This window comes from Camelus ferus, chromosome 25, assembly GCF_009834535.1.
Source record: "Camelus ferus isolate YT-003-E chromosome 25, BCGSAC_Cfer_1.0, whole genome shotgun sequence".
NCBI lineage: Eukaryota > Metazoa > Chordata > Mammalia > Artiodactyla > Camelidae > Camelus > Camelus ferus.
In genome coordinates this window covers 29,446,270-29,472,967 of record NC_045720.1, presented here as the reverse complement: position 1 = coordinate 29,472,967, position 26,698 = coordinate 29,446,270, and the positions used below count along the sequence as shown (strand labels likewise).

Below are 26,698 nucleotides of genomic sequence, written 5' to 3'. Positions count from 1 at the left end.
CATCGGGGTGCAGTGCTGTAGAAAACAAGGTAGGAACCTTGAGCCTTCCATCTGCAGGCATCTTAAAGAACCCCGAGTCTATAAGCTTTATTAAGGAATCTGTGCCCTTCCAGTTATAACCTGAAAACTGACTGTGGACCTGCGAGTGGACAGAGCTGTGTCGTAGTCAAGAAAGTGCCTTGTTAAGGTGAACGCATCTTCATTCTGGGGATCAATTTTTACATCTGGTGCTGAACCTGGAGCGAGTCAGCAAGGGCTCAGCACCTTCGGCACATTCTCGGCAACGTTTCACTCTCCCTTGCAAACTGGATGCCACAGCACAGGAACGTGTCTGTTTTCCTCCCTGTGCTGTTTATTCTCAGCTACTTAGTGGGTGCTTAACCACCGGTGCGGAAGCAGTATGTGAATGATTCTTGATGTCCATAAACCCACGTAATCGGGACAGTCCTCCACGCCTGAGGATCTACATCTTTCAAAACTGGCCATCGCACCTGGACTAGGGGTAGCCAGAAGAACTATGCAAAAGGAATATACCCGTCCCTTTCTCTGCAGTGAGGCCGAGGAACAAAGGGGCAGTGCACAGCACCCCCAGATAAAAAGGAGAGATAAAAGAAAACTAATTAAAATGAAAAACCACCTTTTAAATCTTCATGTGTAAAGATTCAGAACAACTCAAGAAGTGCAAAGATAGAGGGCACCCTTGGCTCACTTCAGGGGTACATTTGGAAAAACAATTTGGCAGACTCCATCAAGAGCCTTAGAAATAAATGCTCATTCCTTTTGGCCCAGTAACTGCACTTCTGGGAATCCATTCTAAGGAAATAATCCTAAATATAGAAAAAGCTTCATGCACAAGAATTACGTGTTTGTTATTTCATTTTAAATGTTACAGTATTATGTATAATAACAAAGACTGGAAACAACCTAAATACCCAATAATAAGGGGCAATTAGGTAAATTATGATATGTTGTATGACTATTATGCAGTCATTAAAATATCTGTGTTGAATGTTTCAGTAGCATGAGAAATGCTTGTGTTATGATGTTAAGTGAAAATGGCAAGACACAAAATTTCGTATACATTATGAAATCAATTAGATATTTTTAAGTGCATGGAAATAGGACCAGGAGGATATATTACAAAATTATTAGCAGTGATTCCCTTTGTGGGTGAACTGAAGAATTTGTCTATTTTTCTTTTATTTTTTTCTATAGTCCCCACATTTTTTTGTAGATATTATATTTTTCATATATTTATCTTTGGGGGAGGGGATAAGCTTTTTATTTTTGTTAAAGATCCTTCTCTCTGAGGGATTCATTCAACACAGCTTATTCAGATAGTTACTATTCCAGGCGAAGGAAAAGCCACTGGTGGCCCAGGGAGAAAGGAAGAGGGGCTGATGGACCCGGGGGTCTCCTCGCAGGAGTGCTCATTTGGATTCCCGTTCCTGCAGTGTGGGCAGCTGTCACTCTAACTGCCCATGGGCTTCAGTCCCCCGGGCCCAGGAGCAGACCCCGGGCCTCAGTCACAAGGCTCAATAGCAGGTGAACAGTGTTGCTCTCTTTCAGGCTCTGTCCTTAATTTCTGTTACCACATTATCTACAGATCTTTGAAAGCAAGTGTCAACACCTCCACCTGTGTCCTCATTAGCTGAATCCTTTTTGTCTCCTTGTGTTACACCCTCTCCCCTGCTTCCAGCACCCCACGAAGTCTCCCAGGGGCTGCAGCCCTACCTCTGCACCCAAATGTCCTGGGATAAGCATTGGCCTCTGAGATGAGCCCTCCAGGAAGCCGAATGCTCACTTTTTTGGACCAGCCATTTGCTGCCAGGTGTGTCCCCCTTGTGTCCCACTCACCTACTAAGATGGTGAGTGACTTCCAGCCCTACATGGGCTACCCCCCCCTCCCCGGTCCTTCTTTACTGAAGCTGAGGCTTTCCTTACCCCCCCCCCCAAGCTGTGTCCCAGTCTCCTTAGCTTGGTCCTGTCCCACCCCTGCAGACGAAGCTGTCACTGCCATAACTATAGCTCCTTATGCCCCCTCCCCACCTCCCCAAAGTCTGCTGGGATCTCACAGGAAAATGTGGCCAACACTAGAGCCCCTTCTCTTGTTCCCTGTAGGAAATTTACTCTGGGTAAGTGATTTGGGGAAATAAAATGGAGAGCTTCCTATTAAAATGATGAAGGTCTCGATTCTGCACTGTTTGTATCTCTGATTAGACAGAAGCTAGGCTAGAGATCCCTACTTTTATTCGAGTCTAATAAAGTTGGAAATTAATGATGAGGATGATGATGAACTTTCCTATGTAGCTGGCACTGTGCTAAGCATTGAACAAGGAGAGTCAATCTAGTCTTTAAAAAAAAAAACTCCACAGCAGGGGGCACTGTTGGTAGTTCCATTTTACAGATGAGGACACTGAGGCTCACTTAGGTTAACTGGCTTCGTTAAAGTCACAGAGGTAGTGGCTGAAAGGGGCAGGATTTAAGCCCAGGTCAGTTTGGTCAATAAATATCACTGCAGGCTGGGCCCTTGCAGTGAATGGATGGAGTGGCCTTGGTGAGCATGACCAGCTGAAGAGTGCATGTCCATCTGTGTGTGTCGGGGGGTGTCACCACAAAGCACCAGGTGACCTATTCCAGGTAAGAATGTGGGCCCGGTGTTGCCAGAGCTCCTGAGTTTCCAAGAGAGGCCACGCAATCTGCATTTTGATATGCGATCACCCTCTTTTGTATACAGGTTCGACATTTTCAGAAACACTGGCTAGGCCAAATCAGTGCCCAGGTGGGCCACCAGTTTGCAATCTCTCCACTAAGCTCTCCCGTGGGCCTTCCAGCTCTTCTTTGTGACCCACGCTCTTCTCTTTGGAAGGCTGAGGGCTACGTACCTGCACGATCTCCAGCATCTCTGCCTTGCTGATGTAGCCATTCCCGTCCAGGTCATACATGCTGAAGGCCCATTTCAGCTTCTGCTCCAGCTTCCCCCTCGATGTCACACTCAGGGCTATGATAAATTCTCTAAAGTCTATTGTCCCATCTCCGTTAGCATCAAAGGTGCGGAAAACGTGCTCTGCAAATTTGGAAGCATCCCCGTAAGGGAAAAAGTTCCCGTAAATTTTCTTAAACTCCTCCATTGACAAATGTCCACTGGGGCAGTCTCTCAAGAAGCCTTTGTACCATTCCTGGATCTCGTGCTCCGTGAAGTCTGTGCTTTCCAGCAAGTCCTGCATGACCTCTGGGCGCAGCTTGCTGTTCTGTTTCCCCATCTTGGCAGCAAGAATTCAGCTGCAGATAGAAAAGAATAGAGTATATATAATTTTTAAACTGTTTCTTTAGAGGCACATGTTATAATCTGTGATTGTTCCTCTGGGAAAAAGAAAGAAATTGCATTTCAGTCCAACAACACTGTCTAGGGTTTTCCAACACTGTGGTCAGCCAAACAACATGCAGAAAGATAGGCAGGCAGAGATGCAGAGCAGAAATGTCATTGACCAGAAAACTGACACTTCTTTTACACAGAGCCAACCTAAAAACAGGAGATTCGTAATGAAAGAGAGAGAGAGAGAGAGAGAATTAATTGGTTACTTAGTTCTGCCTTATCTATTTGCAAGAGGTTGAGCGGGACTTGAAGAAGACTGGGGCTCTAACCCCCAATCCAAGTACCAGCAGGGAGAATTAAAGGGGAATTGCTTTGCAAATAAAGTGCTTGGGCTACTTCTGAATATTATAAATGTGGGCATAAGTAAAGAAAATAGAAACCTATCTAATTCCATTAAATGCTACCAAGCTAGGTCATTTATTTAGATCCACAACAGCAAATCACTGTCAACACTGGGTTTAGATAGTAAAGATGATGCTTCATGAAGTTGTTTATGTCCTATGATTGTGGCTTATGAAATTGGCCAAACATTCCTTTTCTTTCTTTTTTTTTTTTAACATTTTTTATTGATTTATAATCATTTTACAATGTTGTGTCAAATTCCAGTGTTCAGCACAATTTTTCAGTCATACATGGACATATACACACTCATTGTCACATTTTTTTCTGTTAGCTACCATAACGTTTTGTGTAAATTTCCCTGTGCTATACAGTATAATCTTGTTTATCCATTCTACAATTTTGAAATCCCAGTCTATCCCTTCCCACCCTCCACCCCCCTGGCAACCACAAGTCTGTATTCTCTGTCTATGAGTCTATTTCTGTCCTGTATTTACGCTTTGTTTTTGTTTGTTTGTTTTTTAGATTCCACATATGAGCGATCTCATATGGTATTTTTCTTTCTCTTTCTGGCTTACTTCGCTTAGAATGACCAAACTTTCCTTTTCAAAATACAAATGACTTCATATTTTCTTACCATAATAGCAGCACATCCATAGCAAACTGGTAAAACACAGTGATGCATGAAGAGGAAGTCAGCATCATTTCAAATCTTAACACCTAAGAGAGAACCACTGCTAGCATTTTGGGGTGTGTCCTTCTAGATTTTTTTATATGCACCCTTATCTAAATATGCTATTAATGTATGTTTTTAATACATTTACATTTCAAAAAATAAGAATATGTACCCTTTTGTTATCTATTTTAAAACAATATGAGGAATAAAGGCGCCTTTTATTAGATGGGAAAAATCCTGTAATTACCATCTTCCCAGTCACAGGGCGATTCAACATTAATTGAGCGCTATACACCAGGCACATTTCTGGCGCTGTGGATGCAAAGAGTCAGATGAGCCCTCTCCTCCTTAAGGGGCACCCAGTTGTGTATGTGTGGGGGTGATGGTGGCATTGAGAGGGCAACACAGTAAACATTCAAAACGTGGTATCAGGAGACTGGACATGGTGCTGTGAGAGTACATACAAAGGACACCCAAGCCAAAAGGGGACATGGGTGCTATCAGGGAAGCCTTCTTGGAGGAGGTGACATCTGAGCTTAGTTCCCCTGTCTACAGTCTTTATGATTTAAGCATGGTCAAGATAAATCCCTTTTCATAAAGGAGCTCTGCACTTATATTTTACATTTTTCTTGTATTGGAAAATTATAGAATTATAAAAGATAACACATCCCCATTTTAACAATGATTCCCACTTCCCTTTGAGATTTTCACTTTGTGGTGTTTATGTCTGCCTTCCTCCCACTTCGGGGTGAGCTCCTTGAGAAGGAACCTCCGTTGAAGTTACTTTGTCTCTGTAGGGCCCACCATAGATAACACTGGGTGAGTTAGTGAACGAAGGAATGACTGATAGATAAACAATTACAACATGGAAATGTGGAATGATCTTCTTGAAAAAGGAGTCTTTCCGCACTAGCTTTCAGAACATTGAGACACAACTAGTTGGTAGTTAAGACTTGGTCTAAGGATCTCTTTTTTACCCCTAATTTTATTGAGATATAATTAACATAGAACATTGCGCACATTTGAGGTATACAACATAATGACCTGATATATGCATATATTGGGAAATGATCACCACAGTAAGTTTAGTTAACATCCGTCATCTCACACAGTTACAGTTTTTTTTTTTTCTTCTGTTAAGAACTTTTAAGTCTACTCTCATAGCAACTTTCAAATATACAACACAGCATCGTGAACTGTAGTCACCACGCTGCACGTTACACCTCCAGAACTCACTTATCTCATAACCTGAAGTTTGTGCCTTCTGGCCGCCGTCACTCTGTTCTCCCTCCCTCCCCTCACTGTTGGGATCTCAGACTGAATTGCCTGTATATCTGCCTGAGGCTCCCACTAAAAATAAACTCCTTGAGGGCAGTGTTTGCATCTCACATGCTCAGACGTCTTTGGCTACATCCACAGTTCAGGAAACAACACGCAATCCTTATTAATTGCCAAGTTGATTGATTTTGGCTCTTAGATAGGCATTCCCAAAGGGTAGAGCAACAGAGTGAGCTTTCTTCCCAGTAGCAGGATCAACAGCTGCTAGAAGGAACTTATTTTCAAAGGTCCTCCTGCACTCGGAATCAGGCAGGTACTGTTTTGTGCAAGAGAAAAATTAAACTACGACTCCAAACTGAGCACCAACAGAGTTTATGAATTGAAACTTTCCATAACTTTCACTTCCTTTCTGTGTCCCCACCTCTTTCTTTTTCCTCCAGAAAAAAAGTTGGAAAGGCTGGTTTGTATTAGAATTTTCAAACTGTCATTTAATTGCTAACTTGGCAATTTGCCTGAGGCCAGAATTCAGAAACATGAGGTCATACATAATACATGGATTTACAGAGCTTTGAAACACTTTATGGAATTTACAAGTAAGTTTGAGTTTTCCTTTTGGGGAGTTCTTTAGAGTATAGCCCTTTGGTGTGGTGTTCAACCAAACCACTGTTATTACACTTGGTTCTATACAAATCACCATGTGCAAGGCCTTGGGAAAAAAAAATGCCACTTTGATATTTAAATCTGCTCTCTTAAAGAGTGATTTATTTCCCAGGATATATAAAGCACTGTTTCCGCAAAACCGAACTTATGTTCCTTCCCCAATGTTTAAAAAGTGCTTCTCATTATTAGCTGTTTTTGCAGTAGAAACAAATTGCCTCAACATTTTGGCTAAGTCTCCCGCTGAGACGGATCTGTGTGCAGCTATTTTTCCGGTAAACAGTAATTAAACCACATTTACAAATTCATTAGCACAGTAAGGCCATAACACAAACCAGGCAGAAGAGCATTGAATAAGTTATCTGGGAAGCGGGTGTTTGCAATTTAGTCCAGAATTTGTTTCAGGAGAAGACTACAAATACTTCACGAAGTATGATGTCTGAGCTTGAGAAGAGCATCTGGCCTTGGTTAGGCGGGATGACAGAAATCTCAGGGGATCTATGACGGAGTTGCAGTCTTGGAGGGAGGACGGAAAAGACAGGAAAATGCCTGAGATACCTTTTCCTTTTGGAAGACAGGAACTTCTGCTGTTGGAGTTGAAGAGGGGGAAAGACAACAGCAGGGAAATGCTACATTAATTAGCAGTCAGGAAAACACATCGTCTAGAGACAAAAGTTGCACCTCCGGTTAAATCCTTTTACTTACTCCATTCAGTCATTAGGACATTTATTTTGTGCCAGTTGAACATAATGGGGAAAAACTCAGGCCGTGGAATAAAAATGCTTGGGTTTAAAGTCTGGCTCTATCGTTGAGCAGCTCAGGTAATTCACTTAACTTCCTGGGGCACCTCAGTTTTCTCATCTGCAAAGTGAGTTCAGTTGTATGTGGTCCTATCTCACTGATTTGATGTGAGAATTAAGTGAGACAGTCATGTATGCAGAGCTCTGGCACTGAGCTGGGGCCAAATGCTGCGGTCAGTGAAAATGACATCTTACTCTTGACAGCGCTTCATACATCATTCTATTGCACCTTCAAAGCAACCCTGAGTGATAGGCAGGGCAGCTTTCTCCATTTTATAAGGAAAAAAAGAAAGAAAGAAAGAAGAAAGAAAAAAGAAAAAAAAAGAGAAAGAAAGAAAAAAGAGAAAAAAGAGAAAGAAAACTCAGAGAGGCAAAGTGACTTGTTCCAAGTCACACAGCTTGTGAAGGGTCAAAAGGTAAACTTGATTTGAAAGTGGCTATCGAATGATTTTACCACTACACCCTACTAGCTTTGCAGACAAGCACATACAGAAATTAAGGCAACAGTTCCATAAAAAGCCAGAAAGAAGCAGTTAAGAGGGAAGAGACCACCTCCTATTAGAACTCATTCATGTCACAAATATGTGCCAAGTGTCTACCAGGAGGGAGGTGTGGCTCCGGGCACTAGGGATTCAGCAGGGAACAAACAGGCAAAACTCCTGTTCTCAGGGAGCTTACAGCCTAGTGGCATGAGACAGACAATAAATAAGATAAATAAGTGATATGTTAGCAGGAGAGGAGCTGTGGAGAAAAGTAAGGGGGTTGGGGAATGCCAGGAGTGGTTGTTAAAATTTTACATAAAAAGCCAGGGAAGGCCCCATTAAGAAAATGTTTGAAAAAGACCAGAGAGGGAAGGAGGTAGCCATGGAGATGACTGGGAGAGGACTATTCCAGGCAGAGAAAACAGCAGCTGACAAGGGTCTGCATAGAGAGCACGCTGAGCACACTCAAGGACAGGGCTGGAGCAGGGCGGGAGGAAACCAGGAGATGAGATCCGGATAGTTATGAGGACCAGATGATGTGGGACCAAGAGGTAACCATGAGGACTCTGGCTTGCACTCTGAGTGAGATGCAGCCACTGCAGGATTTTTAGCAAAGAAGTGATCAGAGTGATTTCTATTCTAACAGGATCACCCTGGCTGCTGTGTTGAGAGTAAGCTAAAGAAGCGTAAGGGCCGAGGCGGGAGGCCAGACAGGAGGCCACTGCAGTGACCCAGGCAAGAGATGATGGTGGGTGGAGCCTGGAGAGCAGCAGAGGAGGTGAAAATTGGTGGGATTCTGGACACAGCTAAAAGGCAGAGTCAACAGGATTAGTTGATGGTTGAGCTGCAGGGTGTAAAAAAAGAGAACTGGAAGGATGAAGTTGACATTTACTGAAATAAGACAAATGCAGGAGAAGCAGGGCTTTGGGGTGAGGCAGAGGGCATGACTATTGATGCTTAGCTGCGCATGTTTTAATTCTGACATGCTTATACATCTGACTGGAGATGTCGAGCAGACAGTTGGATATAAAAGGTCCAGGGAGGTGATATAAATTTGGGAGTCATCAGTTTATAGATAGTGTTTATAGCCAAAGCCTGGATGAGGCACCAAGGAAGGGAATGTGGAAAGAAAAGAAAAGGGGATAAGGACTAAGCCCCGGCTGGCACTGATGTTTAGAATCTAAGACAGGAGAAGGAATCAGCACAGGAGAATGAGGAGGAATGGCAGCGAGGAGGTAGGAAAACCCAGAGGCTGGAGTTATGCCCTCTCCATCATCCTGTGCCCTGCCCTTTGTGCCCACTCAAGGTGGCCCATGGGAAGTGCCCAGTATGGGAGAGGGAACTGGAGATCTTGGTTTCCTGTCTGAATCTTGTGCTCTCCCCTGACCCCAGCCCGTCCCGTTCCAGCAAAGGACATCATCTTCCACCCAATTGTTCGCTCCAAACCCCTAGGGCTCATCTGTGATTCCATCAGCAGGTGCTGTTGATTCTGTCTCTAAGATTTGTCTCAGACCCACTCAACTCTCATCATCTCCATTGTCACCACCTCAGCCTGAACTACCATCACCTCCTTCCCGAACGTCCACAACACCCTCCTCGCTGGAACCTCGCTCTTCACTCTGGCCCTCTGTCTCCCTACCCTGCCCCCCATCTGCTCTCCACTCGGCTCCACTCCCCAGAGTGACCTGTGAAAAACACAAAATAGACCAGTTCACTCCTCTGCTAAAAGCTCTACACCAGCTTCGTAACACACGTAGAAGAAAATCCAAATGCCCTCCTCTGGCCCACAGGGAGGGCTGTGCAAGCTGGCCCTGGGCCATCCCGGACTCCCTCTCAGCGCCCCCACGCCCAGGTGCCCGGGCTCCCACGTGCTCTGCCTTTTACCTCTTAAGGGCTTTTGCTTCAGGGCCTTGAAGAATATTTTTCAATAGCAAATGACTCTTCAACCCTTTAGTTTACATACCGTGTAAGATCTATCGATCGATTGATCGATCGCCCTATCTATCTATCAATCTATCTATCTACTATAAGATATATAATATATATTAATTATTGCTGCATTTCTACTGCATTTTATTAAATGAAATACACACGTATTCTATTAAACATCAGCATTCTGTTTTTCAGTAGTTTACTCTGAGATGGGTAATGTGAAATTTCCCAACTTATTTTGGCTCACATCCAGTCACCAGGGCCCAAAAAAATAAACCTAGGGTGAATACTGACCACAGATGAGAAAAGAAAAATATACCAGAGAAGGCCCCAAACCACCAACAAAGAACCACGAACAGGAATCTCAAATATGAAGTTGACTTTCCATCTAAAAAAAAAAGCTAAAAAAGGAAAAGCTCCTAAAAAATGACACTGCGGGGAAAGAAACGGGCAAGCAGGGCCAGCCCTTCGCAGTGCATGTGCACCCTTCTTAATATTTTGTATCCGTGGAGTGAAAAGAAGTGCGGCGTTTCATTTCTGTGATTCCTCAAAAAGCTCTAAAACTCCGCGAGCTAATTCCTCAGAGCCCAGAGTTAGATTTTCCAGGGGAAAGTCCGTAACTTACCCTGGACAGCCTGGGTAACCTCAGAGGAAGTCTCAATGCAAACTGCACTCAGGTCTTCTGAAATGGAATTTACAAGAAGCTAGCAGCTAAGGTCACGTTTAGCTGCAGCAAGGAACACAGAACCCACAGTGGTTTCCGAAAGAGGCCAGGTTAATTAAAATGTTTGCCGGTTTGGAACATGTTACCTTGTCCTCTAAGAGCTGCTTTGAATTTTCAACCAATGGAATGTCTAAATTATAAAAACACAACTAAAAAAAGGTCCCTAAAATGTACGGAAGGAAATGATAAAAGTTATAGGTTAATGGGAGGAAGCATTCATTTACCATGACTGAGACATCCAATGTTTTGGCCATCTGAATTTTACAGGCGGCTAAAATCCAGCAAATTCATTTCAAGGTCAGTTGTCCTTAATTCTCACTGGGAAAAAAAAATGACTAAATAAAAATCTGAGGAACACATTGCTTCAGAAATTTCTCTTCAGTGGAACTTGCCTCTCAGTGAGAGTTTGAAAGGTGACCGTAGATATAAATTGGCATATTTCTATCAAGTGGGCAAATTAGGAAATCAAATGCAGTGGTGCATAAAGGAAAACAATTAAACTATTTCAGAGGGAGAACTGAAGTTCCGCAACAGTCTCGCTAACTTTTCTCTCCTCTGGTCTCTGGTAGGATTAGCTTATACAAGGAAGCGAGACCTACTGCCGAACCCTCACGTAGATCGCAAAATGGCTTCGCAGGAATTGCCTGAAATTCGTCACAAAGGCAGGGCAGTCTTCCTCCCAATGAGGATGGGGCATCTGGACCATCTCCTGACTGAGGGGTCATACCTGTGACGCCTGGTCACACACCTGGCACTTGCTCCCCGGGCAGAGAGGTGATGGGTTTGAGATGAGAACTTAACTGGTACAAAATACATAGTGAGCAGGAGGCTCACTAGAAGCAAATCCACTCTTCCCTCCACCTTCCTCATGCTCTGAGATAAAGCCTGGAAATGCACTTGGTCTCCTCCCCAGGGTGAGCAGGGCTTACGGTCTCTGCCACATCTGGGCCCTTGTTCCACCGAGCCTGAGTCCCAGACTGGGGAGAGCCTGGCCTTGGGCTCTTTTCCAAGTTTTATTTTCTATAAAAATAAAGTAAACCACGTTACTACCAAAAAACACATATTTCTGATAGACTCTGAATAGAATGCTATCTAACAATGACCTTTGCCCTCGTCCCCCAAAGTGGAAATATTTTTGGTTTTACCGACTACCAAAGTGGTACATTATTATTGTAAAAAAGATGTAAGTGATAAAAGGATATCAAAACTAGAAGGTGAATACCCTTGCTCTGACCCAAGAGTACTCTGTAAGAAACAGCCACTATGGACAGTTTTACATATATCATGCTAGACGTTTACATGCGTATATATGAAATCTGTACATTCTAACCATAAAAGGGATCATTTTCACTTAAGAGTATATTGTGGACATTCTTCCATGTTATACATACAGACGTATCTCTTCTTTTTAAATTGCTGAATTTTGATGCACTGATTCAACAGACAGTACTGAGCACTGACCTGGGGCCAAGCATCGACTTGGCAGCTGACAGAATAGTCAGCAGCATGAGGCTTACAGGCCACTGCGTGGAATTTATTTAGCTACCCCCCCCCCCCCCCGATGGTCGTTTAGGTTGATTCCACTTTTATTCCCTCGGCATTTACCTTAGTCATGGTTCCTGGGCTCCTTGGGCAGTATTTATGACAAAGAGGTTCTCGATGCCTTTGACAAGTGCTGTGCTCTCTAGACCCTCCCTTAAAATTCTCCAACCAGCCACTTCCCCCAGAGCCTTTACATGCTAACCGTGCATTTGGTAAGAGTTTATACACTAGCTAGGATTAGAACTGAATTCGGAGTGGAATTGGGTTTGGAATTCCACACCATCCCCACTGCCCGTGTTACAGGCACATATGTGCAAGTTTGGCGTTAGCTATTTCTAGCACTTACGAGGCCATGTCCACCCTGTTTACTAAAGTACACTGGTGTCACCATGCAAATGCCCCCTCTTTCATTTCAGCCTAAAGACATATTTCACCCAAACAGCACCCTAAATCCTCTATCGCTTAATACTCAACTCCTGACTTTTCATGCCCACTCCTTTCCCTTCTACTTCAAGTCTAGCTAATGGTTGACTCCCGTTCCACTCCCTCCTAGACTGCCAGCCATTGGAGATGAACGTACATTGCAAGCTTAAGGTGCCCTTAAGTAAGTAGCCATAAGTAAGGGGACGGGGGCCATAATAAACGGTCATCTTCCAGGCCTGCAGAAACCACAAACCTGTCCCAAAGAAAGAAATCGTTGGAGCACTGAAGTCAAGGGCTTCAGATGGAGTGAACATGTCCCCTTCCATCTGCACACCTGGCCATCAGACCACTGCATCAGAGCTGCTTGTCTGGGCCGCCAGGGGCAGACGCCAGGTCAATGTCAGCTGCAGGAGGGAAAGAGAGAGATGCTCTGAGGGCCCTCAACCATTCTCCAGGGCTGCAACAGACTAAGACCCAACCTTGGCTGACTTCCACGGAACTCCTATTGTGATCAATGTCTGCTTGGCTAAACCTACTAAATATTTTCTTATTTTAAAGATAAGAATTACTACTTTGGGTTTTGACAAAACCATGAAGCAGAACGGTCAGCTGGCATGGACTGAGGAGGGCAAAACAGACAGCTGGGCCTCATCTTGTAACGAGCAGCCAGAGGTACAAGAGGAGCTCAAGTCTCCATTTTTAGACATTCTCTAGGGGCTGCAAATGCATTTAGTTAATTGATGCAAGCCCCTCCATGGAGTCTAAGAATAGTTCATAACTCTCTTGTATTATTTATTCAGCAAACATGTGTTTAACATCTACTGTTTCCTGGCTTAAAATGAATATTCCTACAAAAATAGTATCCCACATAAGACAGGGAAAGGAAGGGGGCCTGGGATTCTTCTTGCAGCTCAGAGCATTTTCATTAATATTTCATTCCTACAACTTTGCCATAGAGTTGGTGAGAGGGATATTATATCTTGGCCTTACTCCAAGGGGCTTAGAGGGGCTTAGAGAAGCTCACCATCATGGCAAATTCATGTAGCTCGTGGTCCCAGGGGAGTAAGGTGGGAACGACCCTCCACACTCCCACCCCTTCCACATCTCTGGCTGGATCACTTTTGGTATTTGAATGCTTCTGTTGGAAGGTACTGATTGATCAATCTCTATCCTGGCCAACGTGGCTGAAATACTAATGTTTATCCATCAAATTTCTGTACAAGAAGCCCAATAATTGGCTAACAAGGAGGGACTATGAAGTGACTTCTTTTAGCCTCTTACACCCTTTGTGTCTTCCAGCAAGGTGTGCAGGAAGAGAATTGGACTTGGTAGCAGAGGAACTAAACTGAAGTTCTTATAAGAGTGCTGTGTTATGTGATCTTGGAAAAGCCATTCAACTTCTCTAAGGGTCTCATTCTTCTACAGTAAAATAGGCATAGTAGTGCCTCTCTCATGGAGCTGTTTGGTGAGAAAACAGGAAATGAGAACAAGGGATTCCAATGAGTGCGGGAATCTAAATATTGTGCCTGGCACCTAGCAAGTCCTCAACAAACACTGACTTTTTTTTTTTTTTGGATATTCAAGTAATTTTTTATTTAAATGGCTTCTTCATTGAATAATACTTGGTAAGAACCTTTTCTTCCACTTCCTTTTTTTATTGAAGTATAGTTGATTTACAATGGTGTGTTAGTTTCTGGTGTACAGCATAGTAGAATGTAAAAAAAAATGATACGAATGAACTTATTTACAAAACAGATAGAGACTCAAAGACAAAAAACAAACTTATGGTTACCAAAGGGGAAAGGGAGGGATAAATTAGGAGCTTGGGATTGGCAGATACAAATTACTATATATAAAATAAGTAAAGAAGGTCCAGTAGGATAGCACAAGGAACTACATTCAATATCTTGTAATAACCTATAATAAAAAAGAATATATATAGTATAACTGAAATATTGACTCTAAATATGAGTGAGGTAAGGATTCAGTTTGGTGGGTTGTTACCAAGAGAAATCCTGCAGAGTTGGGGACACTGTCCCCTTTGCTTTAGCTCCATGGAGAATTAGAAAGAACAAATAGCCAAGACATGGAAACAACCTAAATGTCCATTGATAGAGGTCTGGATAAAGAAGTTGTGGTATGTATATACAATGTAATAATACTCGGCCATAAAAATAATAAAATAATGCCATTTGCAGCAATGTGGATTGACCTAGAGATCATCATACTAAGTGAAGTCAGTCAGACAGAGAAAGACATACCATACAATGTCACTTATGTGGAATCAAAAAAAAGACAAATGAACTTATTTACAAAACAGAAACTCACAGATATAGGAAATAAACTTTTAGTTACCAGGAGGGGAAAGGGAGTGGGAAGGGATAAATTGGGAGTTCAAGATTTTTAGATACTAATTACTATATATAAAATAGATAAACAAGGTAATACTGTATAGCACAGGGAGCTATATTCAGTATTTTGTAATAAACTATAATGAAAAAGAATATGAAAAGGAATACATGTATGTATATGTATGACTGAAACATGATGCTGGACACCAGAAATTGACACAACACTGTACACTGACAAGGCCCAGCACATGGTAATTACTCAGTAAGATCTGTTGATGGAATGAGTGGATAATTAAATTCAATTTGGTCTCAGTTCTAACAACCTATTTTCCCTTTGCTTCTAATCTCACCACACAGATTATAAAAGCTTAGAATAAAACAGAGGACACTGCTTTTGAAATCATGTGCAGTGTGTCTTTTAAACCCACTCACCCTTCCTACTAATATTTACGGAACTCCAAGTGTACACAGGGCACTACACCAGTGGCCGGATGCCACAAACTAAAATAAAGCACGGTTCCTTCTTGCCTGTTTACAGGGCTTTCACATAATCTATTTCAGCAGGTTCTTGAAATCTGGGAGAAAGGAAGGGGCCAGATCAATTACTTATATTAAAGAAATCGAGGGTGATGGTTTCAGGGTTTTCCCACGGTTACATGGCTGATAAGTTTCAAAGGTGAAGCAGAACATGGATCTTCCCCCGTCCATTCAGCACAGCACCTCGTGGTAGAAAACAGAACAAAGCCTCAGGGAGGACGTTGCCAAGTGTTTGAGGATGTGTGCACGTTTTCCTAAGCACGTTTTTGTGCTCAGGAAAAGCCTTCCTGTCTGGCTATTTACACTCTGGTTACTATTTCCGTTTCTTGTTAAGGGAAAATGAAAATGGAAGCCTCATCTGAAAAGAGGGAAGGGGAAAACAGATCCACAAAGTGATTAAAAGGCAACAAACCCAAACCAAGAATCCCCTGCATCTCTGAAAGAGGTTCTGCGTCCATCTAGGCAAGCCCTTCCTCGTTTAGACTGTGTGCACCTGGGTGGGTTTCCTAACTTACCCTGCACACCCACCTGCCCCCTTCCCAGCAAGGACCAGCTAATATTTTCCCTATTTCTAAATTCCGCTAGGAGTGGCTCACTTCTACTAAGCTACCTTATTTTCTCTACATTCTCTTACATTACAGCAAACACTGCAAAAAACACTGTACAATCAGTGTGAAAAAAATAAATGTTCTCAAAATATTTTAACGTTGTTCAAAAAAGCTGGTGGCATTTTCCAGGCGTGTCACTCCCTGGGGAGGGTCAGTGGAAGCAGAATCAAGTAGCCCCCGTGCCGCCTGATGCGGCAAGGACAGCAGAGGCGGCGTCCTGCCCCGTATCCCTCACACACACCGAAGCCCACTTCACGGTTCCCGTGCTGCCAAACCACAGAATGGCCCGACTTCATCAGAAGAAATTGTAAAGAAAACGACATTCTGCCTTTTCCTAAGTAACGTGACTTCTGCCCTTTTCTACTTAATCTTGCAGCACCAAAGGGCTTATTAGTACACACAGCTTAGTCGTTATGACGACGGCAAATACAGCTTCCATGGGAAGCTGCAGAGATGAACTGAAGAGCGGAGACTCCTGGGCTGTGTATTTATCATGTGCCACTAGCCAGACACCTTACATTTATGAAGCAGGCAAGCAGCGCTGACTCAGAAGCACCCATATAATTGTATTACCAATGGTTGGAACTGACAACCTAAATCGTTCTCATTGATCCAAAGATTCAAATGCTTACTCCTGCAGTAAAACTTGGGCTTTGTGGATCAGTTTGGAACAAAAAATGATGAAAGAAAGAAAGAAAGAGAGAAAGAGAGAAAGAGAGAGAAAGAGAGAAAGAGAGAAAGAGAGAAAGAGAGAAAGAGAGAAAGAGAGAAAGAGAGAAAGAAAGAAAGAAGAAAAAAGAAAGAAAGAAAGAAAGAAAGAAAGAAAGAAAAAGGAAGGAAGGAAGGAAGGAAGGAAGGAAGGAAGGAAGGAAGGAAGAAAGAAAGAAAGAAAGAAAGAAAGAAAGAAAGAAAGAAAGAAAGAAAGAAAATCTGCACCTTTACCTAAAGAATTTTATTGAAGGAGAAAGCAATAATGGAAGAGTGTTGTATTGTATGTAACTATTCTATCTGAATAATGATGAAGATAAATTTGCCAGCACTCCTCTTCCCCTTCATTAATGAACTATGATGCGCAAAAATGTATAAAATGATTCAGAACATTATTCCAGTCCTCTGAGTTGACTGCTTGTTTCTTTAAGAGCAGCATTTTCCATTATAAGAAAATTATGCAAAATTAGGATTTGATTGAAGTCATACAGAAAGTGGTAACACAAGAATGTAGAATTGAGGTAAAAGCACTGGAATTCATACACTTCAGCGATCAAAACTGAGCTGGATCCATTTTTAAATAAAAGCCAAAAACAAAGATTTAAAAATCTAAATGTTAACAGTGGTATGCATGTAGTTTAAATCACTTTTTTCATTTAGATTACAAGAATTTTAAATATGCATTAAAAGGTGTATTTTTCAAAGTTTAAATTTATTTCCAGTAGATCAAATAATTCAACTGGAAAGTTAGAATGAACACTGTTCCTTCCTAGAATAAAGTTGTGAGCTATGTACATAGGAGAAGCTCAGAGTAATGTCTTCATTCAAGAAGATCCCATTTCCTTTTGAATTACTTCACAAGAATTTCCTGAGAAATTGTGAGCCTGAGGGCTGTGCAAGATATTACGGTAGATTCAAAGAATTATACAGAATGAAATGGCAGGGAGGCTGGTCAGCTGGTAAACCAGATGGACTATTATTTCACATAAAAGACCTGGTCTCTCTACTCAAGGAGCATAATCTGGGCAAAGCGATAACACACCACACGTGATGGGTAGGTGTTCTTTTCACTGAGTGACTGGGTTAAGAAGTCGTTAGAATGACTGGATTTTCCCTATAACTCTACCTATTAAAAGAGGTAAAGGCGGCCCTCTGGTCACATGAAGAGGGCAGTGCACACAGGTGGGAAAAAGAGATGCGATGCTTTTCTCTTGAACCTTCCCTGCCCCTCAGTCCTTAGACTCCCACAAAAAGCACTGTGCTGTGAGTGATGCTACAAATTCTGAGGCTGTTTTCATGAGTCATAGACACCACAAGAAATAGGATGACAACAAACTAATCTCTTCATGGATTTATGAGGACATTGTATCAGATTTGAATTGTAAAGTCACACTGAACACACTAAAGCTCGCAGTAAAGCTCTGCATATGGCATCTCAAGACCCAGTTCTGTGTGAAATCTGCCCCTCTGCCCTTGGGTGGGAATGTAAATGCGGCGAACAAAGGCTCCCCCCAACTGCTTGGAGTCACAACAGTAAGTGCGGAGGAGCCCTTGGGCCAGGCTGCTGGATGGGAAGTCACAGGGCTGGCCTGGAGTGCGTCTGCTCACTTAACACCTGAGGGGAGGTGGCAAAACACCGAAACTCAAAGAGCACGTGGCGCTGATGTGGAGAAGTATCTGTCTGACTTCCAGGGAAAATCCAGTTTGTTGGCGGAGGAACCGTAGACCCATCAAGGCTCAGTCCCCAGGCCACCGCTCCATTTCCATCTCCCCTTTCTCCTTTCCTCTGTTCCCACCATCCTTGGCGTTCAGGACCCTCAAGATCCTCCTCTGTCCCAACCCCTGCTCCTCCATCCAACCTTCCTTCTGCCATCCTCACCTCATTCCACCAGTGCTCACCTATTGGAGGCAGTGTGGCATGGCAGTTGTGAGCTTGGTCTTTTTGGATAGACCTAGATTGGAATCCTAGCTCTGCTCTGCCAGCAGAATATCCTCTACCTTCCCTCTTCCCAAAGCAAAAAGAAGAGAAAGTTAGCTTTTTGAAACCAGAGCATTTTAAACAACTCCATTTCCAAAGAGCATCATGGCTTTATACTTGCCTAATTCAAACTTCCTTGGGTGTTTTTCATAATCAAAGAAATAACCCCAAAGTAATAGGGAAGTCGCTATCTGTAGCAAGACAGATTGTGCTTGCAGATTTTTAAGTGACTTTTTTTTTTAAAGCTTCTCCCTATCAAGGTTTAAAAATCTTAGGACCAAAGTTTCAGGCTGAGCAGGGATCCTGTTTCACTACTAGTTTATTTAATACATGTCTTCATTGTTAAGGGCAAGCTTAGTAAAGAAATTACCTGTGGGAAGTTCTACTAATCATGTGTTCCCGGCATGGTGGCAGGCCATGGCAGTGTGTCCTGGCCTTTAAGTCTCTCAGCACACATAGAGGACGCCACTGGGCATGCAGCGCCCCGGGGTGGGTGGATGAGGGTGCCGGAGGCTCTGGGAGGCCTGGGTGCTCGTGCCACCTGGAGGGCTGAGGGGTCAATACCACCCCATCCACAGCTCACCCGGGGGGTCCCACACTGGGGCTGAGAAGTCCTGACTTAAACAATCAAAATAAAATCTAGTAATTGTAGCAAAGAGGACATCTCATGCTTCTATTATGAACGCCCCACGATAGAGTAACTGTCACTTTCCATCTGCTTGGATCCACTTCACCACTTCAGCCTGTCGGCTCTCATTGTATAAAATGCATGTAAATCCAAACTCCTGACACTCCCTCATCATCTAGCAGACAGGGGTTCCAATTATGTAGGAATGGGCTTTGAAGGGGAGGGGACAGCTCAGCGGTAGAGCACATGCTTAGCATGCATGAGGTCCTGGGTTCAATCCCCACTACCTCTGTTAAAAAAAATTAAATGAAAAAAATTTTTTTTAAAAAGAAAGAAATGGGCTTTGAAACCTGGCCACTGAAATTTAGGGTAAGACAGTCAGTCAGCAGAATATTTTCTTTTCATCTCACAGCCTGACTCATAAGAGTCAAGTTTTCTTTCAACACACAAAATCAGACACACGGAAAGCGGGGAACACAGCACAGCAGTGCTTCCGAGTACTCTGCAGGGGCGAGAGTTAATTAAACCTTTTCTAGATGGGACTCGGTTAAAAGAATTTTTCTTTAGGGAGTGACTTAATTACAAAGTGCTATCACAGTGTAGTGAGTGAGTTGGCCCTGTTTCCTCAAGTCTGTTCTTTGCTTGCTGTTTGGCCTCACCACAATCACCTGCTATGTGATCGGTCGCTAACCCATCGAGGGCCTCAGTAGTGTCCCCAGGCCCAGCGGTCACTCCCACTTCATTATTCATCCCATGCCCAGAATGCGCTAAACATTTTGCACGTGTAACTTCATTTAATCCCTGTAACAACCCCATAAAGAAAGTATAATGGCCATCTCAGAGACGAGGGCACTGAGGTTAAAGGAGATTCGATCGTTTCTCCCAGATCAGGCAGGTAGTAAGTGGTGGAGCCTGATTTGAATCCCCAGGCTCCCAGAACCTGCCTTTATCATTACGCGGGGCCGCATCACATTTAAAGAACAGCAGCTAGTGATGAAGAGCAGCACTCACTTGTGTAACACATGACAGTTTTCCAAAGTGCTTTCACATCCGTTTTCTTACTTAATCCTCTGCAATAACTCTGCAAGCTATTATTATCCCCACTTTATAGGTAAGGACATTGACGCTAAGAGAAAGTCATTGAGCCAGAAATCCAGAGAAACTTCAGGTCTCCTGTGACAAGATAAAATTTAGAAAGACTAACATGCAACATGGACTTTGAAGTCAAAGATTAGAATCTGATTTCCTGTTCTGTCCCTTTCCAGTGAAGTGACCCTGGGCAAGGCATGTAACCTGCTGAGCTTCCATTTTGCTTGTGTGAAATGGGCATAACGATAATACCTTATATGGCTGGATCCAGGGAGGTACTGTGTTTGAAAGCACTGTGTACATTATCCAGCGCAGTATGAACGTTAGTAACATCAACAGCAACGATAATAAAAGTCTCAATGCCTGCATGTTAGTGTTATTGTTCATTTCAGCCTCTGTAGGATGCAAACATAGGGACAGAATCAAGGCAGACCTTCAAGAGTTCATGCTGATTCAGATGCTTGTGATGAGAGTTGAAAGTCAGGTCTTCAAATGCAAGGCACAGTATTTTTCTGAACCTCTGCTAGGTGAATGTGTTTGTCTTCTTTTCATCCACCAAAGCCAATACCCAAATTGTCATCAGCATGCACCTCCTTAATGGAATTTTCACATTACATTGCATTTATATCTTAAAAAAAATGTTTAATGAAGTTACTGGGGATTGAATCCAGGACCCTGTGCATGCTAAGCATGTGCTCTACCACTGAGCTACACCCACCCTCCCCACATTAATATCTTTAATTTATTTATTTAGATAAATTAGCTATTGATTTAATTTAATTAGATAAATCTGCACAGTAATAATGACCACCTGGTTGTTAGCTACAATTCATTTCTCACTTGATCTTTCATAAAATCCCACTCCAAACATGCCACATCTGAGATGCTGTGACGCCCCGATGGAATTCCAACCTGGTGGTAGACTAGCTCCCGTCATTCCTGTGAGTGTTAATAGGAGACAAGAGCCATTCGAAGATAATGAATATGTGCTGACGAACAGATAAGACCCAATCTCAGTCAAGTCAAGACTAACATAGCACTCAAAGCCGTCAACTCTACAATAATCCAACTGAAGAGGTTCCAACAGGATCCAGAACAAGGCCCAGTTTAGACACCCCTACTTTTGCAAGTCACTGAGGCACATACTGCTGGGTGCATACCCAGCAGCTCCTTCCCTGTCCCACACCAGGAGCCTTCAAGTGGTTCTGATGCCTTCTCCTCCTCCCCACTGTCACGTGGGCAAATTCTGATTAGTCTAAGCCAACGACGGCAGTTGTGTTCCTCAGTTCTGGTCAATGAAATGTGAGTGGAAGGTTGCCAGAGGCCTTGGAGAGAGCTTTCCTCACTGATAAAACGGGAGCACAGGAAAAGACACAGCCTCCTCCCACAGGTCAGTGTGATGGTGGACCTGCTGTGGTCATCTCGTGACCAAAAACATTAAGATGATGTGAGGACGGGAGAAATGAGAAAAGTTCTTGATGACCCTATTGAGCCGCTAACTGGGCTGCCACCAGTAACTTTCAGTGTGTGAGATAGTAGATTTTCCCTGTGGCAGGCCAGGGCTGGAGTTTTTGAGACCCACCTGGAGGTGTCCTCACTGGGACACATGGAAACGACCACAGTTCTAGATCCTCGCGGATCGTTGCCTCCTTTAGTCTGTGTTCCAGGGGGTCCCTTTGCAGGCTGAGCTCGGGGGAAAATGGATAGACACTAACAGTCATATGAAAAAAGCTCTGATTTGAATGACTTGCCACTGGGAACTCAGACCTTTCTCCTCCAATGAAATGAAACGTTCATTTCATGAAATATCCCAAAGGCATGGGTTTGATCCCAGAGTGAGAAGGAGATCTGTCCAATTTCCTTTTTTTGTGTCCCAATGGCTTATAAAAAAGTGAAGAAATGCTGAAACAGACTTCCAAAAAATTGTGACATACTCTAAGTATTTGTTTTAGCAAAGGTATGCTTTTATAACACATACAAATCAAAGCACTATAACATTTAGAAGTGAATTACAGGACTCAGAAGGAATATTAAGTCATAGTACACCATACATGCTGTGGTCCAGGGACCCAACCAAAGTGGCACGATGAACGTCCCATCCATCAACCTTGTCAGCGTAACTCGGTGAGTTAATGTGCAAACTTGAGTGGAGATAATAATGACCAAAGTCTGAATGTGTGGCCTTTGTGAATATGAGGCCCACGGTATAAAAACAAACAAATAAGAAAATAAACAAACACCTTTCCCCACCTGCCTCTTGTCTCACCCGTGGCGGGCGCTGGCTGGCTGCTTTGATTTTTTTGTCACTTACCGTGTTTCTATAAAGCACTCCTGACGAACCAGTGTCTTACACACTAACTTATCTGACCCTCATACCACCTCTGAGGAAGGTCCTACCATCACCCCCATTTTATAGGTGAAGAAACTGAAGCACAGAGAGGTTAAGTGAGTTATTCAAGACCACACAGCTAGTAAGTGGTGGAGCCAGGAGTAAAATGTGGGGCTACAGCTCTAGGACTCATACTCCTAACCAGTCCATCATGCAGTCGGACCATGAAACCATGGGGGTTAAGAGAAGTGAACCTGGAGGACAGAACCGGGTAAGGCGCTCTCAAGGCCAAGGTGAGACAAGTTGGTGCCACAGTGTAATCACTGTGCAACGTGGTGTGGTCTCTTCTGCTCCTCTCGCCCTGGAGTGTGCACACGTGTGTGCCTGTGTGGGTTTTGCACACCAGGCGTCAATGCCGTGTGTCGCAGCAGCGCATCAGCTGTGCGGGGTTGACTCCTCCAGCCTCTTCGCTGAAGCTTTTCAAGGCCACTGCTCGGCTCTCTAACAATTATTTTTAATCAGGCTTTGACGGCTGAGTAGAAAGAAGCCCTTAAAATAATTCCATTATCTTGAAATAAGGTCATTTGTCTTTTTCTTTTAAAACAATGTTCATGTTATAATCACTTCAACTGTTTCTAAATTAAGACTCGTAAGTGGCTGTGCAGAATGGATGGTCTCCGTGGTCAGAAATGCTTCCCCAAAGAACCAAAGCTTACGACTGGCACTGCCCCGTCACAGAAGTCCCCTGCTGCCCACGGAACAGGACCGAGAAGGGGGCTGGCGGAGGCGAGTATTGTGGGGCCTTGAGGAATCCTCTCTGGGGTCAAGTTTGCCAAAAGGAATATTATGGAATAACTGTTAGCTCGCAGATTGTGGTGTCCAACAGATCTGGGTCCCAGTCCTGCTCTGCCGCTCAGGGCCATGGCAAGCTCTTTATGTACATTCTCAGAGCCTCAGTTTTGTCTCCGGCCAAAGAGTGACAGTCCTGAGTGTGTGGTCCACACGGCTGTTATAGAAGGAGTGAAGGGCCTTCACAGACACAAGGGAGGAGGAAAGTTTGCCTCCCCTCTGCCTCTATTCAGCCCCTCCTCACGAAGCACTAATGACACTGGGTAAGTTACCAGGCTACGACTTTGCCAAAAGCAAGGACTGCAGTTTGCTGAAGTCCAATGCATTTCCTCGGCTTCTTGCTCTCCCCAGGCAGAAATCTCTGGCACTTTCTCCCGCATCCCCTCTGCTGACTCGTAGTATACTGACTACTCCTCCTGGCTTAGCAGCTGAATGGTGGTAACACTGAGCTTTGAGTTGAGAAGGTGGAGGAGGCCTCACCTGGGCCTTGAGCCTAAGTCATCCACTCCAACCTGATCACTAGAGATGATCTTACCCAACTAATGATAAGAGGCACTTTGATTTCCCAATTTCCTGTGTATTTACAGCCCCCAGGGAAACCCCAAAGGAGAGAAGACAGGATTGGCAGAATTGGATTTGGATATTTCCGGGTCTCTGGTTACAACACCAGCTAACACTGCCTCATGGAATAGAATGGCAGCCAACACACTGAAAAGACGCCCCACTCTCCTGGACAAAGCCACACGCAATCCTCCTCCGAGCTGCTTTAACTCCAGAGGCAGGGACACTTCCCCGCTCCCTTGAAAAGTCCTCTTTTCTACAACAGCAGCGAGACAGCACTTGTCTGGAGCTTCCTGACAGACCCTCAGAAGCCCCTCCTGCCTAGGAGTGGAGGGTGGGATGTGAGCAGCCCCCACATCCCGTCTCTGCCCGGTGAGGAGGCAGAGATGTTTGCACTTGGCTCAGAGAAACATGAACTGTAAAGAGGTCCCCACTCCACGACAGCCTTCCGCACTAGCAGGCTCTCTTTTTCAACAGGGCACTTAGACATTTTTAGGGTGATAACATCTGGGTTTCTTTTTTTCATCAGAAACGAATCCAAATGCAGAAATGGCTGGAGTGTCATCACATGTTTTTCATGCTCTATTAAAAACTAGACATAGCCCAAACATGGAAACAATGTAAATGTCTGTCATCAGATCAACGGATAAAGAAAATGCACTGGAATATTATTCAGCCTTAAAAAGGAAGGAAATTCTGAAACATGCTATCCCAGGGATGAACCTTGAAGACATTATGCTAAATGAAAGCCAGACGCAAAAGGGCAAATACTGCATGATTCCACTGACGTGAGGTACCCAGAACAACCGAATTTCCAGAGACAGAAAGTAGAATAGAGGTTGCCAGGCTAGGAGAAAGGAGGTGAATGAGGAATGAGTGTTTCCTGCTTGGGGCAATGAAGAAGTTCTGGAGGTGGACAGTGGCCATGGATACACAATGCTGTCAGCGTGCTTAATATCGCTGAGTTGTGCGCCTAAAAAGGGTTAAACTGGTGAATCTGATGTTACATATATTTTACCACAATAAAAAAAAGAAAGAAAGGACCCCCAGGCAGTCCTGAGGTACCGATTCTGTGGAAGGGGAGGGCCCCAGAATTCTGCCCGGCTTCCCGGCATCTGCATGTCACTGGGGCAGAGCTTTTCCAAGGGACCGAGAAGAGATGAAAGCCAGAGGAAACAGCTCTTCACAAGACCCGGCAAAGAGCACTTGTTAAAGCCGTCCTGCTGACAAAATAATGGACCCCACGATTGTTTTTGTTCATTCAGGGGGATCAGCGCGCCCAGAGGCAGGGAGGGGCAGGCGGGACTCCGCTTTCAAAGGCTGCTCAGCCCTTTGACCAGACAGTAACCAAGTAAGCCTGCTGCAGCCTCCAGCACGTAATTTATGGCCGTAGATATTACTCACTTCCAAATTAGAACTACAAATTTCCAGATGTTTCTTAAAAAGATAATTTTCCTCAAATAACGGCATTTTGGGGCTACTGTAACTATTCAGTTCAACTCCCTCATTTCTGCTCATGAAATTTAAAAACGTTTCTGACCTCTTTGTGCCATTATAAACAAATTTCCTCCTAAATGTTTTTTGGAATATGTTCATTTTCTTGGCCTTCTAAATAATCCTGGCTTAAGCATATAATACATGATAAATAAATAAATATATATATAATTCTTTTATTCATGAAAAAAAGGAACTGCCAGCTGTAATTCAGTGGAGTTGAACAGAAAGAGCATAATTTACACCTGCATCTTTTTTCCTAATGATTGTAAAAATAACTAAAATATTCTGGAGGTTGTAGTCATGGAGACACCACTACCTATAAAGTGTAAGAGAGAATTCGCTGAGGAATGTCTGAAAAGGCGGGATGAAAACTAACAAAGGTGAGCAAGCCTGATCAGAATCTTTTAGTTCCAGTCTCTCCTCTTTTAATTTGGATGATTTCATAGAAACTCAGTGCCCAGAAGTGGCCACAAGAAACAGAGATTTCCAAACCTGACAAAATTAAAAAGCAGCTTCAGACTAGATAGAACCCAGAAAAGAAACCCAGGCGTCAGCAAATCAGAGGCGGTGGTCACATAAACCATCCATCTTACACTTTCTTTCAACCAAGTCAAGTGTTTTGACTGGATTCCAACTCTGACCGACCCTGGGGTGGGGAAAAGGAGTGAAGTGATGAATAATAGATAAAGAGGATGCAACCCCTGCTCCGGAACAGCTGCCAGTCTAGTGCACAGACATGCAGTGTGAGCTCCACATGGGAGCCACGCAGGGCATTTTAAAAAATTCCAGTCATCACGTTAAAAATGAAGAGGACACAGGTGGAATATACACTGTAATATTTCACTTAACCAAAATGTACTCAAAACATTTGAAACGGTCATTTCAACATGTAATCAACTTTAAAATTATTAGTGAAATATTTTCCATTCCTCCTTTTATTTGTCCTAAATCTTTGAAATTCAAAGTGTATTTTGTACTAACAACACATCTCATTGGGCCAGCCACGTTTCAGGTGTTCAGTAGTCTCGTGTGGCCCAGGCTACATGGGCCACACATGGAGGGGAGGGTGGGAGGCATAGAAAATACACACATAGCTCAAAAGCAAGACTGTCCCTCAGCAGGGCTGTAAAAGAGCCATAAATAAAACATCTGGGGCATCTTCACAGAGGTGGCTGCACTTGAAATGAGTCTTGAGATTCTTTAAGTTAAGAAATACTGTACTCAGACTTGTATCAGATGAAGAGCTGACTGGCAGCTGATTGGGTGGTTGGGAAAAGGACAGAAGGAATCAGGTGTCCAGGCAAGAGAGCTGGACCCTGGGCAAAGGCCAGGGT

The 26,698-nt window shown here is 43.6% G+C and overlaps 1 protein-coding gene across 6 annotated transcripts in view; it reads right to left on the bottom strand.

Moving 5' to 3' along the window:
* The window catches only part of NCALD (neurocalcin delta), a 275,167-nt gene that overhangs the window by 13,851 nt on the left and 234,618 nt on the right, over positions 1 to 26,698 (bottom strand). For all 6 annotated transcript variants that reach the window (XM_014566111.2, XM_032468149.1, XM_014566112.2 and 3 more), the window contains one exon: positions 2,886 to 3,282. In XM_014566111.2, the coding sequence (XP_014421597.1) occupies positions 2,886 to 3,263 (378 nt within the window). In that variant the 5' untranslated portion in view covers positions 3,264 to 3,282. The remainder of the gene's footprint in view (positions 1 to 2,885; positions 3,283 to 26,698) is intronic.